A 16,254-nucleotide genomic window follows, 5' to 3' on the forward strand; every position below is an offset into this window, starting at 1 on the left:
ATAATATGTTTCCATTAATGACTAAATACTTAAGGCATGGGAAATTTAATATTAAGTTTATTCATTACGTTATTTTGTTACTTTTATACAACGCAGACATTGAAATAATAATAATAATAATGATATACAACTTATTATTATTAATGATATTGTTAACAATAAAAGAATAATAATTACTGTAATGCAGTGTAACACCAAATAATAAAACATTATCTTATTTGTCACGAAAATAATTCTACAAGAATATCACTTTTTTGTGCTAAATAAATACATTTAGTCTGTTGACATGTGACCTTGATCGGATTTTGACAGATTTAGTGACAGTTTGTTCAATTTAAAATACATTAAACATATTTGGTTTAAACAAATTACACATTTCAGAAAAAATACCATCCCTCTCCACAGGGGGCACTAACAGGACTAACAACATTCATTAATTCATTTCTCACACTCAATTTTCTGATCCTCACGTTTCTCTTCATCAACTAACAGGCTAATACGTCCGGCTCTGCTTCTGTTGCTATGGTGACTGTTGTCACTCCCACTGCCCCTGCTGCTCAGGCTGCGCTTCCTGATGATGTCATCTTCCTCAAAATCCAACTCATCATCAAAGGAATGTCGTTCATCGTCCTTTTCCTTATCACTGTCCTGATATTCATTTGGTTTATAATCTGCATGTTGGTCCATAGGGTCTTCCTCCATTTTATGGTCATATTCCTCGTAATCATCAGGGTAATCGTCGAGGAGACAATGCTGTAGGCTTTCATATTCCCCGTATTCGCCGTTTCTGTTTTCATTATGGATGAAAGCAGTTTAAAACCAGTACGGAGACTCGCAGATATAGTCTCATACACAATTTATGGAACACGTTTATTTTTTATATTGATATCATGCTAATATAATGCATAAAGGGTTTCGGCGGCAACAACATAAACAAACGTTATGTGGCCCAAACTTAACTTCCGGTAGACCTCCGCAATGAATCAATAACTTGGTGAGAAGTTTTAATTTGATTAAATACCTGATTGTGGGCGGAGCCTGGCCGTCTGAAAAAGTGGTGCTTGGAGTTTCCTGTCCGTTTTTCAACCCTTTGGGAACTTTTCTGCTGACAAACGACTCATTCAGACCACACCCATGCAAAGTGTCAGAATAAAGCTTTTCTGCTGCCCTCTTAGCATTCATCTGGGATACAGAAAGAGAAAGCTAGCATCTTCATCATCACGTAGTGGAGTTCTTTATGATGTAAGCCCTTTCTGTAGATAGCTGCTCGGTATTCACAAAAAGTTTCATAATGGTAACATTACAGAGCAAACAGAATAAATGATAAAGGCTGAATGAAAGAGACAGGTCACCTGGGCCACCTGCTCCAGCAGCAAAGGTCTTCCTTTAACTCGCTCTTGAATACCTCTCATCTCTTCCTGGTACTCTCGAAGTCTCTGGATTTCATGTTTTCTGTTTCCATGTTAAGATATACATCGTATTACATCTGACATGGTTTATTATTTTTATGTATTTAACTCCTTTTTCATTGGGTCTACTCTATTCTTGAACATTTGGTTAGTTGTCCTAAGTTGTAATTGGAACTGAAATTCCAAATAATTTGTGTTTCATTCTTCATATAGACTCTATATTAGTCCATCAAAGGCTAACTAAGTATATTGTTATCATCAACACACACACACATGGATGCATTTTATAATTTTGAGTGCTGCAAAGGTTACCTGAACTCATTGAGTTTAGACTGGCATGTCTGGGCCAGGGCGACATGTGGGTCATTTGCCTGGGCCCGCTTTGAGATCACTTTTTGTAGTTTCTTCTCCCTCTGTTTTTGCCTCTCCTTCCATTTTTCTTCCTCTTCCTCCGCCTTATTTCTCTTTTCTATAACTTTTCTACCCATAGGGGTAAAGAGCTGTTGTCTGAATGTTTCAAAAAGCGATGACAGTAGGGTGACATTATGGTAAGCCAAGCAGGGACAGGGTTTGGGCTTCTGGGATTGCACAGTGTACTGCCTTCAAATCTTTCTTAAATTAGTGTTTTAAACAAAGCTAAAGGGCATAAACACTACTTCAATGCCACCAGTCGGAAACTGGAAGGTTCAACTTGGTATTGACCACATGACCATTGTTTGTGGTTTACTTACAGTATGCTTTAAAACTTCTCTGTTCGGAAAATTTGTTGAAAAAGTTGCTGATATGAACTTTGCATGGACATGAAGGCAGCACAAAGATCATCTGCAATCTAACACAAGCACAACTACTACAAGACATCAGGGTTCCCACACAGTAGGATTTTTTATGTTGCATTCACGAGGTGGTGACTGGAGAGTTAAGTTCTAGTTGCACAAACTTTGCAATCCAAAATAATGTGCAGACACAGGACTTCACTTGGAAATGTCTGGCAGGGTAAAGCTGTAAAGCAAGATTGGGGGACAATATGAATCAGGGCTTTATGCCTCACGGTTACCTCACAGCTTCTTGCCGTTTCTTGGCTGCATCAGTGATCTTAGCTGGCAGATATTCCTGACTTCCAGATACCGAAGAGCAAAGCGATGACGAGGGAGTCATGGGGGACAAGGCGGTTGTGCTCACAAACGGCCAACGTGTCTGTCTCTGGCTTTGCTTCTCTGCCTCGATATCAGCCATAATGCGTTCCTTGTGTGAGGCGATAGTCGATGTACGCAATTTAAAGGGTTGGCAAGCAGTCAAGGGTCGTACGTCTCTCCGGTTCTCCAGCTGCTTCTGAAATTTTCTGTAACTGGCATCAAAGTCTGGAACATTTGTGTTGATCTTTGGTCGGTGAACTGGCTTGTCGTTCTGGGCAGATTTCTGTGCTTGTCTCTCACTAATGCGCTGAGCAAGCATGCCAGGGGGCATGGATGCACTGTGAAGTAGCTCCCTCGCCCGCATCTGCATCTTTATAGCTCGATAGAGCTCCTCTTCTTTTTGCTGATCACCCAACGCTGCCTCCTTCACCGCTCGTGGGACAGGTTTGGCCTTAAAGGGGCATTTCCTCCTATCCTCTTCCTCCTTATCCTGCATGAGCATTTGTTCACGAAGCTTGGCCTCTTTCTGCTCCTTTTTCAGCCGCTCACGCTCCAAGAAGCTGAAAGGTCTTCGAGAGGCATGGAGACGTTGCTGCTCCGTCGCATGATAAAGTCGTCTGCGCTCCTCGTCCCGTTCATGCAGCTCCTCGTAAAGCGGAAGGCGCACGTGTGCGGGCACTGGGCTGGCACGGAACTTGCGCTGGCATTCTGTAAGCTCTTCCAGCTGGCGCCTGAGGTCTGCATTCTCACGTTCGATCTCAGAGCGTGACTTTATGCCTTTTTTTCGCCGTTCTACCTCACGAAGGGTCACCTGGAAAGGTTTGGGAACCGTGACTCTCGGTTGCCAGCCGACATCTCTGGCTTGCGGGCGCTTTTTATGTGGAGCCCTGACCTTGGTGTTAGCCTGGGCGTCATCAGGCAGGCTCTGCAGTGAGGATGAAAACAGGTGCTGCTGGGGTGGAGAACGTTTTTTCACTCTGAAGTCCTGCCACATGTTCTTGATGTGCTCTCTGGGGGAAAAGAGTAGCCCTTTCTCCGTGTTGTAGTTGCTTCGGTCTGCTTGGCCATCGTCAGCTATGTGCTCCTCAACATATGCATCAGATAGGTCTGAATTGCGCCGCAGCTCCAGAGCAGACTGGGCTTTTTTCAGACTACCTGCTACCATTCCTCGTTGTGAACTGTATAAAAGCACCAAAATCAAGCAATCTACAGTTAAACGTTTATAATAAACATAGTATGATGGAAACAAAATCACTGTACATAAACTCACCAGTTGGTTTGATCATTGTTCTTTAAGGGGTTCACCTCGTTGAGCTCCAGTTTCTTGCGATATATTTGTTCGAGTTCAGCCATCGTGTGAAGATGAGCTCTCTTCAGCTTCTCTAGTTTATAATAGTACTCTTGGTTAGAGAAGTAAAACTGCCTGATGTCAATGCTATCGCCCGTCAGACGGTTGCTGTGTTTGGTGGGAGAGTCATGATCCACCAGATCAGATCCTGAGTCATATTCCATCTATTAAAAATAAACAATAGGAAATGTAAACAGGATTAAGTAGTTTGATATTTTTCAAGGACATGTGTCTAAAATATTGATATGATATAAACAACAATGCAAATATCTTGGGTCCTTTATTTTTGGGATGCACAGAAATGTCTTTTTAGAGTCCTATTTAACCTAAGGACCCAAATATTTTATACTAAATATTTGTCTAACGCCACATGACTGTAGGCACTAGGATATTGTTTGACATCTATATTATTCTCTTGTATAATTCTGCTTACACACAGTAGCTGTGTAATATGAGGTGTGTGTCTGCGTGCGTGCGCGTTAATCTGCAGGTTTGAGAGCTTTAGGAGCAGATGGCAGATTGTGTTTTCAATCAGACTTAGATTCTTACCGTTTTCAAAGCGACACCACTTTACACATATATTTCCTTATCTAAGGAGGACACACCATAATGACAAACTATTTATTTTTTACATTTTTATTTCCCTGAAAAAAGGTTATACTGACTTTGGGAAAAACTAACTTCAATTTTGTTGGCCTAAGTACAGCTAAACACAAGTTACACAACTATACCCATAAGGGCTACATCGAACAATTATTATATATAACTATTATATATTAAATTATGAATTGTATGGTTCTAATAACTGTAGCCCCAGACAACCAATTTTACAAAGCTTTCAATGTAGAAGCTATATTCCAAAATGTGATTATTATGCTTGTGGTTAATACTTCAAAATAAAATAATTCACTTGTGTAAAATTGTATGAACAATGCTAAGGCTCCACGTCTGTGTTATTTTCATTTTCTTGTAAACCAGACAAAACAACAAATGCATACATTTAAAGGAACCTGACTCTCCATATACGTTTGAATCTTTTCACATTATGTTTCACATGCATTTGGCAGAAAATTTTATGCAAAGCTACAACACAGTTCATTTAGTAAATGTTCATTTGCACGCTTTCTGAAGTTGTTATAGTGCAAAATTTAAAATAATCTTAAAAATCAAGTACAAATGGAGTTTATAAACTTTTATCCGCATTGACATAACGTTACCTCTTTATCATTGTCGCGGTTGTCTGTGAATCCGGCGGCGGCGCACGGCAGTGATCTCTCTCTTTCATAAAGAGCTAACGGGACTTTAGTGTGCGGGTCTACCGGCGTCTTCAGACAGGACGTTACCAGCACATTAGCGCGGTGGCACTTTTCCATATCTGCTTTTCTTTCTTTCTTTCTCTCTCTCTCGGAGCAATGAATAAAAACGCCCGCCAGGTGCGAGTCTCCTTGACGACCGCGTGGCGTCCAAACGCTGAAGTGACGTTGCAAATATGGGCGCGCGCCTATCTATAAAAATCACCACCACAGTAAGGTGAAAATATTGGCAAGAATGGGGAATGTGTAAAAAATCTCTTAATTTCACAACATAAATTGGTCCCTCCGCTTTTGGGAAATGGCACCTTCATAAAATGAACAAATTTGTAGTTAGTTGGATGTACACGCAAAATCAGAATTGCATTGTGGGTAAAAAGAAGTGAACAAATGTAGGGAATGAGTGGTTTACTCAGAATTCGGAGAAAATGGCGAAAACACGATATAGTGAACTATATAGGAAATATGGGCGAATTAAGACACAGCTATAAAGTCACCGTAAACCGGATGTTGCTATCGTTTTTACATCCGTATTTTGACACATTTCCGAGTGAAATTGAATTTCTAATTAGAACAATAGTGGGCGTGGCTCTTTATCTGCGAATTTGATTGGATGTGTAAAACAGACGTTTCAGTATGAATGAAAAAGAGTGGGCGTGTCTCTTTCTCTCCGTTTTGATGTATTAAAAAAGCATTTTGAAATGAAACTAGCAAAAGACTAACTGTGTGTTCAGAACGAGGGCGAATGAGGCGTAAAAAACGCGCTATTCGCGAGTAGTTGGACGCTTGAACATTTTGTGTTTGTGTTTTTGGGCTTTAGCGGGAACGTAGTTGTAAAATAAGGCAAATAAACTCAATCTACCGCCTTTAGCTCTCTTGTAGTTTCAATATGTATATATAACTCAAATTGAGTTGAGTGTTTTTACAACTTACCAGATTCCCCGACCTCCTCACTCACTTTCTTCCAAGCAAGATCCTTTTTATTCCTGTTTTTATAAAAGTAGGAACAAGTATCGTAAAGCTCCGGGTGTCCACAAACAGAGATTATGGGTTTGTCCTCCATCTGGTATTTCGGTCTCCGCTCGCTACGTCACTACTAGAGCAGGCTCCTGATTGGTTAACGCGACGCGAATTTTCGCCGAAATTCAGATTTTTCAACTCGCGCGAATACACGAACGCTCAATTCGCGCCGCAAGCGCGTTTTTGCATTGACTTAACATGCCACGCCCAAGCCGTCTAACATACGTCATCTAAGAATTTAACTGAAAATGAAGGGCATAAATGCATGACAATTTCCACTTTACTTTTCAGGTTTTCTTGTTTTTTTGTGTTTGTTTTCTTGTATAGCTGCTTTGATGCAATGCAAATTGTAAAAGCGCTATAAAATAAAATTACATTGAATGACAGTGAGTGAATAAGACACAACACATTAGATCGTGAACGGTTTATGTTTGTGACCGATCCTATTAGAGACAGGATAACACCTCCAAGATAGCGCAGATATGCTATAGCGCCAGAAATAGAAGAAATCAATACAGTAACATATTTAGCAACTGGAGAAATGCAGCTATGCATCAGAGATGATTTGGTTCGGTCACAGCCTTCTATACAGTGATCACACAAACAATCACAGCACTTACAGAAACTTATTGGGTCAATAAGTTGACATTAACAGCATAGTAAATAAAAAATAAAATTATATAGTGCGTGCGCATCAGTACAGCAAAACAGGAAAAAAAATACATACTAACAAACTAATGACCCTATACTTAAAAGCGCTCTTTTTTTTCCCCTTCTTGGCCAAACAACCAATCACAGTCATGGCACTAAGATAAAAGTTGTCGTCTTTTCCTTGCTCAGAGTGGCTCTCAGATTGGTCCAGAATTGTTTTAAAGCTAAAACTCCTACATAGAAGTTCTTAAGCTAAATTAAGAGCTTTCCTAGAGGATTCTTCGCTTTAAGAATACCAGCCCTGATGTTCATTTCCCGGTAAGTACTGCAGTTTCTGATTGGATAAAGGTGATCAACAAGTAAGATTACAGCTACTGACCCACATTATTGTCAAGCCATGACTAACCTCGGTTTAATCTTTTAATAAACCTTGTACAGTATCTTTACAAATCAAACTACAAAAAAGCAAAGGTTATCGTGTCAAAACCATGTTTTATTAAATTACTCAAGGTAACAGCTAAAGAAAGCGACAGATCAAGTTTTTCTTAGTGGGGTGCTATCAGGACGTCCTTCAGTAATAACATTCATGCATACTTTATCGGGTATTCACCTGTAAACAAACAAAAAAGGTCATTAATGACGACAAGAAGTATAAATGCATTATTATATTAAGCAAAAAACGTGAACTAAAATCGATAAAACTCAAATTGAGTTTTCTGATTCTTTTCAGAGATTTCGGATCACTTACAAGATCATCAATCTTGAGGATGCTGCGGACCGTTTCTGTGGCGAGGGTGAGGGCACTGATGGAGACCAGCAGAGGCTGAACGACCAGCTCTTCAAGGATGTTAGAGATCCCACCCTGTATGAAATACATGTTAGACACTCACTGAAAATACGTGCCTGCAATGGGACTTCTTTTAGTGATTGGCACTACTGAGCTGGCTTAATGCATCACCTTGCGGACGTTAATCCCGGCTGTTTTCTCTCCTTGTGCGTGCCTGTTACGCAGTTCTGTTACTGTGGAGATGGGATTAAGACCAGCGTTCTCTGCCAGCGTAGAGGGGATGACCTCGAGGGCATCGGCGTATGCACGTACGCAGTACGCCTCCATGCCAGCCAGAGAACGGGAGTATTCTGCCAACCTCAGCGCCATCTCGATCTCTGGTGCTCCACCGCCAGCGATCAGAGCTCTGCAGGTGGACAAGGGGATCAGTTAGCATATCAATCTACTCAAGCAAAAATCAAAAAAAATTTACGGCAACAGAACCACTGTTAAAAGTGTCAGTGTTCTCACAAGAGCTACTAACATCCATGCTGAAAAGCTTAATTTATACCTCTTCTTGACAAGACAGCGGATGACACAGAGCGCATCGTGGATGGATCGCTCAGCCTCTTCGATCACCAGCTTGTTGGATCCGCGGACCACAATGCTGACGGTCTTTCCGGGATTAGAACAACCTGTGATCTGCAGGCAAAAAAAGACAACATCATAAATCCGTTTCATGATTGAATTAGGATTAAAAAAGGTCTACTAAAAACAATTAAAAGATTAAAGATGTTCTCGGATCTTTGCTCATACCTTCACCAGTTTGCCCGAGCCATCGAGGCTGACCTCTTCCGCCAGCTCAGCTGTACCCAGCATCTCTGGGAGGAAGTGGTCAATATGAGCGATCGGTTTGGTGCCAATAGTCTGACAGCAGAAAACAAAAATTCATTAATTTATTTAAAATGTAGATATATGTAGCTAGCTTTCTTTTTATGGCAATATCACCAAGCTCTAATAGCCATATGAAGTTGCTTTATATTTTACTACACACATGCAGACAAAAAGCATTATTGACTGGATTTAGGACTGGTGATGTAACGTATAAATCTTGTAATTGTCTTTTGTGAACCTTGCAGATGAATTCAATGTCCTCCCTCTCGATGTCTTTCACCACCATGATCTTCATTTTATTGAGGAAGTGAATGGCCAGATCACTCAGAGCATCTCTGTCAAACACATTCACAACCATCATGAGAACATCTCAAACATCACATCTCTTTGAGATCACTGTATGTTGTGTTTCCAATCTGTGACCGATGGAGGTCTGTTGATATCATACCTCAGGATGGATTTTTGGATGAGAAGCACATTGCAGCCGGCTTTCTTAATCTGTTTGACCAGGTTGAGGATGTAAGCTCTCTCCTCACGCAGCACACGGTCCATCTGAGCGTAGTCGGACACCACAATCTGGTTGTCCATCTGTCCAATATAACAATGATTATGAGCATAACATCAGAACAGACCAGAAACCATTCGAGCAAACACAAATCTTTCTCTTTAGAAATTTTGATGACAAAAAATACATACATCAGTTTTGGGAGGGGAGAGACAGAACTGAATGAGGCCGATCTTGGCTTTCTCCACACGGGACACTCCGGTGTTCACAACTCTCTGAGTCAACACCAGACCATCCACCAGCTCACAGTCATCAATGGTCCCTCTGCAAATACATACACACGTGTTCAATTTAAAGATTCAGCGATAAGAATTGTTTTACTTGTTTTGACTCCGGTTAAATAATTAACAATATCAGATGCATGTAGTAAAATTTTTTTTAATCTTTCATCATTTAGTCACCCTTGTGTCATTTCAAACCTATATGACTTTATTTTCTTTTGCAGAACACCAAATAAGAAATTTTGTAGAACGTTGGTAACCAAACAACACTGACTTCCATTGCATGGACACAAAATCACAGACACATCTCAAAATATCATCTTTTGTGTCCCAACAGGTTTTTAACAACATGAAAGATGGAGAACTCCACTGTTGATGGTTCTGTCAAGTCATTTATGTGCATTTTAAATTGAACAAGGTTGACTATAGTTTCGCTGTGCTTATATTATCAATGCAGAGGCAGTGTATCTCACCCAAGCTTCTTCACAACTCTGATGTCGTGAAGGTCAACGCCGGTGGCGGTGGTGGGGTCAATGACCCTCATGACCGCGTCCACGCTCATGGGAGCGAGCAGGCCGGAGTTCTGCGACACAACCTTAGAGCACAGAGAAGTGGTGGCACTGTTCAGAAGAGTCTCCCTGTCACTCAGCTGCACCGGCTGACTGATGGACGTCAGGATCTCCACCCCTTTATCAACTGCCTTCTGGAACGACTCGGAAATAATGGTGGGATGGATTCCTGTCGACAAAGACACACCCGCTCATTTCAACACAAGAGACTTATGGTACTTTTACTTAAAGACACATGTGGGGAAAAACATTTCCCATGCTATTCAATCACACCCGTGTTTATTAACAACAGATTTTAAGTAAACGTTACCTTTCTGCAGCAGTTTAGCACAGGCATCGAGAAGAGCTCCAGCAATGACGACCACCGATGTGGTGCCATCACCAGCCTCTATGTCCTGAGCTTTAGACAGCTCCACCATCTACAAAACAGAGAAACATAACCAATGTCAAACGAACGCCTTCAACCGTCATCTCCACCAGCCTGTATATTGTTCTCTTGTCCACGACTCACCATCTTGGCCGCAGGATGCAGCACCTGCATCTGTTTAAGGATCGTGGCTCCATCATTAGTGATCGTAACATCTCCCTTCCCATCCTGAATCTGCAAAGACAACAAACGTCCATTCAAAGATCCGCACACATCACTGACTCACAACTTCAATGTCAGAAGCTGAGCTTTAAATCTGGGTGTGTGAAGAAAACGCTACCATTTTATCCATGCCTTTAGGGCCCAGACTCGTTCTGATGGCATCAGCGACAGCTGTCAATCAAAAGACAAGGTTAAGAAATCACATCGGGTGCCACGCCCATAACATTATGATGCACACTATTTATTTGCATTGGTCAATACTAGACGTCATCTTTTATAAAGTATGGATTTTTGACAATAGACAATACTAGCCAGAAATTGAATATAGGTGCATTCTTTTAATTAAACACACGATTAAGTAATTTCCTATCGATACGACTCATATTTTAAGTACATTTTTGCTTAATTTCCTGTGTATTATTTTACTGTTTTTATATGATGTAATTCAGTGTGCACTAGGGGAAAAAGGATAAATGACATGACACCTTATAAGGCGACAAATCAGTCTAACATTATGAAGTGAGCATGACATAGCACAATAATACTATTTATTTAAAATACGGCTAGTGCATAATTTCAAGCAAAATATGCAGGATTTGTCAACACTTATTGGTGGATATTGCCTCTATATTAGCATTCATATAGAAAGCCTCCACTACATGACAGAACAATGCAGCCACACGAACGTCAGTTTTTCTCAAATCTCATGACTGAAATAAATCCGTGGCTCACCTTTCCCCGCACTGATGTTGCTGAAGCGAATCTGGGCGGGTTTGTCCCGGTCCACATACGCGCCTCCTTTGTTTTTAGATACATTTCTAGTCACCTCAGGCATGTTTCAAAATACTTCTAATGTTGTATTATCGGGAAATCAAGAAAGGGGACGAACGTTCCCCGGACTCTCTGAACCGCCTCTGGGGTTCGGATGGGCTCAGATGAAGTTCGGCTCTGCGATGTCGGACAGAACCTTCTAGAATCCACCGGTCGCGACGGTAGAGAAACAGGACCACGAGGGCTGCGATGGCGCGTCCTGATGACGTCAGGCGGCGTCTCAAAATATGCCTGCTTGACAGATGCGACAAATTCTGCTTGAGTTGAGTTGTGTGCAGTGTTACGTTGCTTACAATATATTTGCTCGCGTGCCTTAGAATCACTGATACATGTAAATCTTTTTTTAAAGAGGAATTGTGAGCTCTGTTTATAAACACGTGCCAGTGCATTGGCGAAAGACTGCGTTTCTATTGAGGATTTCATGTGATCCAGTAAAGGTAGGATGCGTTATGGAATTTAATAGACTAGCGAAATGTGTGTAAATTACTTTCTTAAACATTAGCACGCTAAGGAAACATGTAGCATTTTCTGTATGGACATACATGTTTCATGGTTTTCTTTTAAAGTTCTGCAGTGGTTCTTTAAACATGGACCTGGATCTCTACACCCAGAACCCCCTAGCAGCCACCTAACTATCAACGTCCGAACAGCCTCCCTAAACCCCATAGCAACAATGTGATGAATCCTCTATAAAATATAATCATTCTCTCTTATTTTGCAGTATGCTTCCCCTTAAAGAGAAAGATCGGCCCATCATAAGAAAGCTGTTGGCTGCCGGCTGCTGTGCGAGATGCGTGTTGCGGTTCTGCTGTATGGGAACCAGCTCCTCGTACAAACAATCCCATGAGGTCAGTGTCCACCTCAAATTCAGATACTGACAGATCATTCGCCTGTTATAAATGTTAAATATTGTGAATGTTTCGCGTTATTGTGCATTTTTCATTCTAGGATATACACAAAGAACTTCTCGTGTTCATCGGTGAAGAAAACAGCCAGCAATCCCATGATGCCTCAGATGACCCTCCAAACAAGCGCATGAAGATGGAAGACGCTATCAGCACGGACGATTCGGTCACATCAGAAGACCCTAAAACAGACTTGGATATTTGCCCGGTCTGTCTTGGGGTACTGCAGGACTTCTGCGATCAAACTTTTGTCAAGCAGGTACGTGTTGATGCTTTATGTATTAATCTCCACTTTGAAGGCGAACGCTGTACAACATCTCGTCTGCTTCGATGTGTTCACATTTTGTTCGCAGGTATCAGACGCTGTGAAAAAAGAACAGTACGTGTTTGAAAGTCTCGTGCTGACCGTTTCTCTGCCTGCGCAGCTGTCTGTCAGAGAGGTGAGCACAACGTCCACATCTACCCGGTGAATAAAATGATTTAAATAAAGAAACATCTTAAGGAAGAACTCTCGCTGTCTTTCTGCAGCAGTCTTGCTGGTTGCATGTCAAGCAGGAAGTCAGGTATGTGAGTTTAAGAACATTGTGCAATTCCCATATCAGCGGAAATCTGGAAACTTGAGTGTGAGGTCTAGCAATATTCTGATATGTTGTGTTCTCAGGGATAAGAGCATGTGTTTGGGGAAAGATGATGTCATTCAGGTGAAAGATGCATTCAAGTGGGCCATACAGGGAAAGATTGGTCAGGAACTGGGAGTTGCTGTGCTTGCCAATGTAAGTTTCCGCCTTTCTGAAGGTCAAGCTAAGAAAAATTCACTTTCTTTTCCACAATTCTATCCCTTGTTTACAGACACATTTTTGTTTGTTGTTTCATGAATTGTCTCATCTTCTGATCTATAGAGTCCGTTTGAAGTGAGTGTTGGGTTTGCACACCCACAAAGTGAAAAGGACTGTCATTTCTTGTAAGTATTTTAGAAACCAGATCAAAAGATAGATCTTGCCGAAGGAATTGTTCGACTTAAAAATATCTGTCATCATTTATTTAAAAAGAGTCTTTCTTCTGTGAACACAAAAGAAGATATTTTGAGAAATGTCTTTGTGGGTTTTGTCAAGTCCGCTTTATTTATATCTTTCATTGTTACAAAGCAGCTGTACATGAAACATATTGACTAGAAGTTATTTTTGTTAAAACAAACACACACAGAATACAGACACGCACACAGGTTCATACACTCCCACATTGCTTAAAACACAACTCCACACGCACAGAGCAGAATATACACACGCTAACACACAGCGTGGTTATCTCAGAGAAGCACACATTTAAGATAAAATATTATACAGACTATAAATTCCTATATGTAATAGTAAATAAATAAAACCGAATGTTACATTTTAAAATAAATAAGAATTTCCCTCTTTCGGCACTTCCATCTCCGTCCTTGTCAGGTCGCCGCTTCCTTTTCTCAGCTCTACCACCAAGTCTGGGCATGGACTGCATCCTGCTCGCTGCGGTAGCCTCAGAACAATGAGAATAGACAGCTGAGAGTAGAGTACTGTTCTACACTCTTTGATGCAGCAAGTACATCAGTTGTTATGGGGAGTGTTCCTGGTTCTGAATGAATGCACAAGAAAGAAAGTAATTTAGTTTTAGAATGACACCAAATGATAAAATAATTTTCATTTATTTTAAATAAATAAACAAACAAGAATCCCAAAACAGATCTTTTTGGTTACACGTGCATTGTTATGCTGTAGTTTCTTGCTAAACTAAACTTGTAAAAGTTGTATTTCTCTCTATTTTGCAGGGGGACCACTTGTCCGGACTGTTTTAAACCCACTAAAAACAAAGCGGTATGAACTGTTCAATGGACGAACAGTTATTTCCATGTTTCATTTTGGCTTTTTGGGAATTTTGGAGGTAAAAGAACTTTCCTCTTTCTCCTATTCCCTCAGTCCATCTTCACCAGGATGGCGGTGGTCAAGGCTTTGGAGAAGATTTCTGATGAGAACTTCAAAAGGCGAGTATTGAACACACACGAGCCAGATGCTCTGTTTTGAGTCTTGCCTCTAAATAAGTTGTTCTTCATCTGCAGGCATTACCCATGTCCACCGAAGAAACCAAGCTCTAAATGTACAGCCCTGGACACCACATGTCTACACACATCCGTCTTTACAGCAGGTAACAACAGTTTTACACTTCTTTTAGATTTGCAACACCAACAAAGATGACAGCAGATCTTTTGTTTGGTCTGCAGGTCGGTACAATAAGTACTCTCGGGAGCTTCCTCAGACGCCGTGGGTGATCGACGGAGAGAGACGAATGGATGGATCTGTGGAGGAACTCATTGCTGCTCCTCTGTTGTCCTCATTCAGAGCCGATGGTGTGTCGGAAGATTCTGTTGTCGTATCCGGTCTGATCTCATCATTTGATTTGATTTAAATGTTATTCTTGTACATCTCTCTTCTATTCAGGTTTTAACTTCTCATCATCAGGACGAGAGGATGTGGATGTGAGAACTCTGGGAACCGGTAAAACGTTCTCATGGTCACATGCATATCTACGTTATTTCTTAAAAATCGATTTTACTGAGGTTTTTAATTGATTTTCAGGTCGGCCCTTCGCCGTGGAGTTGCTGAACCCTCATCGAGTGAAGTTTAACAGAACTGAGATCAAGCAACTTCAGGAGGTAAAAACATTTGTGTTAACAGACTTACATTTCCAATACATTTCATCACTTAATAATTTTTATTCCCTGTTTTGCAGACGATCAATCAATCATCTGATAAAATCAAAATAAGAGACCTGCAGATCGTCACGAGGTGAGTGTGTTTTCGGTTTATACACATAAAGTTGAGGGTCAAAGATATGCAACAAACTGGACTTTCTGTGGGTGGGTGTTTGGTAGGGAAGCAACCAGTCGCATGAAAGAGGGCGAGGAAGAAAAGACAAAGTCCTACAGCGCCCTCATCTGGACAGAGAAAGCTGTTTCCAACACCGACCTGGAATTTCTTGAAAACATAAAGGTCTCACTTTCTACACCCTTGGATGTTTGTTAAGTGAGAGACTCCAGGTTATGATCATCTGCTTTTTGTGTAGAATCTGAAGATCGCTCAAAAGACACCATTGAGAGTTCTTCATCGCCGGCCGCTGGCGGTCCGACAAAGAGTGATACATTCCATCAGCACCACTTACCTGGACACACACCACTTCACCTTAAAGCTGTGTACACAGGCCGGGACGTATCCTTAAATATGATGCTTTGATCGGTTTGGTTTTTACAATGGTTCAAACGGTCATTATGAATTATTACAAAAATACGTTATTTACCTTAACCAAATGCAGTTACATAAAAGAGTTCGTGCACGGAGACTTTGGTCGCACTAAACCTAATCTCTGTGACCTCATGAAGACTGATGCTGATATTCTCGAGCTGGATGTGGAGGTGTGTTCATGGTTTTTGAAGAAGTTGTGGCATGTTATCTATACTTTCTACAATATCTTTTTAAAATCCTCTCTCTTTTGTTGCAGTCTGTAGATATTGACTGGCCTCCTGCAATTCCAGATTGACATCTGGGACATCTTTAACCGAGGTTGATGAAGAAAATGATCATTGACCTTAAAACCTATTTGTAGAAGTTGTAGTTAGGTTTAATTTGTTATTGTATGTCAGGATTATATTATTTGTCATAGTTCAGTTTATAAATTAATTTTGTTGCATTAACTATAGCACATCATATTAGACTTTTGCCTAATATGCTTTGATAATAAAACAAAAATGTTTTTGTAGTTTGTTATTGTTCGTTCTTCTCTTTTATAAATAAGCGGACTTGTGTTTCACATAATTATTCAGATGAAGGAATTCTGACACCCCAAAATATTATATTTCACAAAATGCAATATAAAAGTGGTATCGCTATTATGCTATTTGTATGAAACATTTAACAATGTAAATTAAACCAGTAACTAAAGGTTGGTTATTTGTTACGCTTGGTGACTTGATATCAAAAGTACATAAAGTGCGAATGTAAAAAAAAACACAG

The 16,254-nt window shown here is 40.7% G+C and overlaps 3 protein-coding genes across 4 annotated transcripts; 1 reads left to right on the top strand and 2 right to left on the bottom strand.

Annotated features, from left to right (window-relative positions):
• Nucleotides 1-40: 40 nt before the first annotated feature.
• On the bottom strand, nt 41-5,361 carry fam161a (FAM161 centrosomal protein A). The gene is made up of 7 exons (XM_079462411.1): nt 5,108-5,361; nt 3,813-4,054; nt 2,464-3,720; nt 1,722-1,889; nt 1,353-1,452; nt 1,022-1,182; nt 41-787 (listed from the first exon to the last, which is right to left on the bottom strand). Exons 1-7 carry the CDS (start codon nt 5,261-5,263, stop codon nt 439-441), a joined length of 2,433 nt encoding a protein of 810 aa, XP_079318537.1. The 5' UTR covers nt 5,264-5,361; the 3' UTR covers nt 41-438.
• Nucleotides 5,362-7,350: 1,989 nt separating this feature from the next.
• cct4 (chaperonin containing TCP1, subunit 4 (delta)) lies at nt 7,351-11,555 on the bottom strand. The gene is made up of 13 exons (XM_079462457.1): nt 11,208-11,555; nt 10,594-10,646; nt 10,398-10,487; nt 10,197-10,305; nt 9,791-10,055; nt 9,228-9,360; nt 8,980-9,119; nt 8,770-8,866; nt 8,454-8,564; nt 8,209-8,339; nt 7,830-8,064; nt 7,620-7,733; nt 7,351-7,481 (listed from the first exon to the last, which is right to left on the bottom strand). The coding sequence occupies exons 1-13, from the start codon at nt 11,308-11,310 to the stop codon at nt 7,467-7,469; spliced, it is 1,596 nt and encodes a 531-aa protein (XP_079318583.1). The 5' UTR covers nt 11,311-11,555; the 3' UTR covers nt 7,351-7,466.
• Nucleotides 11,216-16,240, top strand: pus10 (pseudouridine synthase 10). Of its 2 annotated transcripts, none has more exons than XM_079462458.1 (18): nt 11,216-11,743; nt 12,028-12,154; nt 12,255-12,470; nt 12,565-12,651; nt 12,740-12,774; nt 12,873-12,984; nt 13,111-13,172; nt 14,019-14,064; nt 14,167-14,231; nt 14,307-14,392; nt 14,469-14,594; nt 14,686-14,742; nt 14,824-14,900; nt 14,978-15,033; nt 15,120-15,237; nt 15,311-15,453; nt 15,557-15,656; nt 15,743-16,240. In XM_079462458.1, exons 2-18 carry the CDS (start codon nt 12,029-12,031, stop codon nt 15,779-15,781), a joined length of 1,551 nt encoding a protein of 516 aa, XP_079318584.1. In that variant the 5' UTR covers nt 11,216-11,743; nt 12,028; the 3' UTR covers nt 15,782-16,240. The 2 variants fall into 2 exon arrangements, with proteins under 2 accessions (XP_079318584.1, XP_079318585.1); XM_079462459.1 differs by having other exon boundaries at nt 11,540-11,743; nt 12,743-12,774; nt 15,743-16,003.
• Nucleotides 16,241-16,254: the final 14 nt, after the last annotated feature.

Source organism: Barbatula barbatula (assembly GCF_947034865.1).
Source record: "Barbatula barbatula genome assembly, chromosome: 8".
NCBI classification, from domain to species: Eukaryota; Metazoa; Chordata; class Actinopteri; order Cypriniformes; family Nemacheilidae; genus Barbatula; species Barbatula barbatula.

Excerpts from the sequence above, each read along its gene's own strand:
- cct4 (XM_079462457.1), bottom strand. The coding sequence starts at position 11,310 with ATGCCTGAGGTGACTAGAAATGTATCTAAAAACAAAGGAGGCGCGTAT. Across the intron at positions 10,488-10,593 it reads CTAAAGGCATGGATAAAATG|ATTCAGGATGGGAAGGGAGA; the intron begins GTAGCGTTTTCT and ends TTGTCTTTGCAG. Across the intron at positions 9,120-9,227 it reads TCTCCCCTCCCAAAACTGAT|ATGGACAACCAGATTGTGGT; the intron begins GTATGTATTTTT and ends TATATTGGACAG.
- pus10 (XM_079462458.1), top strand. The coding sequence starts at position 12,029 with ATGCTTCCCCTTAAAGAGAAAGATCGGCCCATCATAAGAAAGCTGTTG. Across the intron at positions 15,454-15,556 it reads CTGTGTACACAGGCCGGGAC|TTACATAAAAGAGTTCGTGC; the intron begins GTATCCTTAAAT and ends AACCAAATGCAG. Across the intron at positions 15,657-15,742 it reads TTCTCGAGCTGGATGTGGAG|TCTGTAGATATTGACTGGCC; the intron begins GTGTGTTCATGG and ends CTTTTGTTGCAG.
- fam161a (XM_079462411.1), bottom strand. The coding sequence starts at position 5,263 with ATGGAAAAGTGCCACCGCGCTAATGTGCTGGTAACGTCCTGTCTGAAG. Across the intron at positions 1,183-1,352 it reads TGCTGGAGCAGGTGGCCCAG|ATGAATGCTAAGAGGGCAGC; the intron begins GTGACCTGTCTC and ends TCTGTATCCCAG. Across the intron at positions 788-1,021 it reads CAGGCTCCGCCCACAATCAG|AAACGGCGAATACGGGGAAT; the intron begins GTATTTAATCAA and ends TAATGAAAACAG.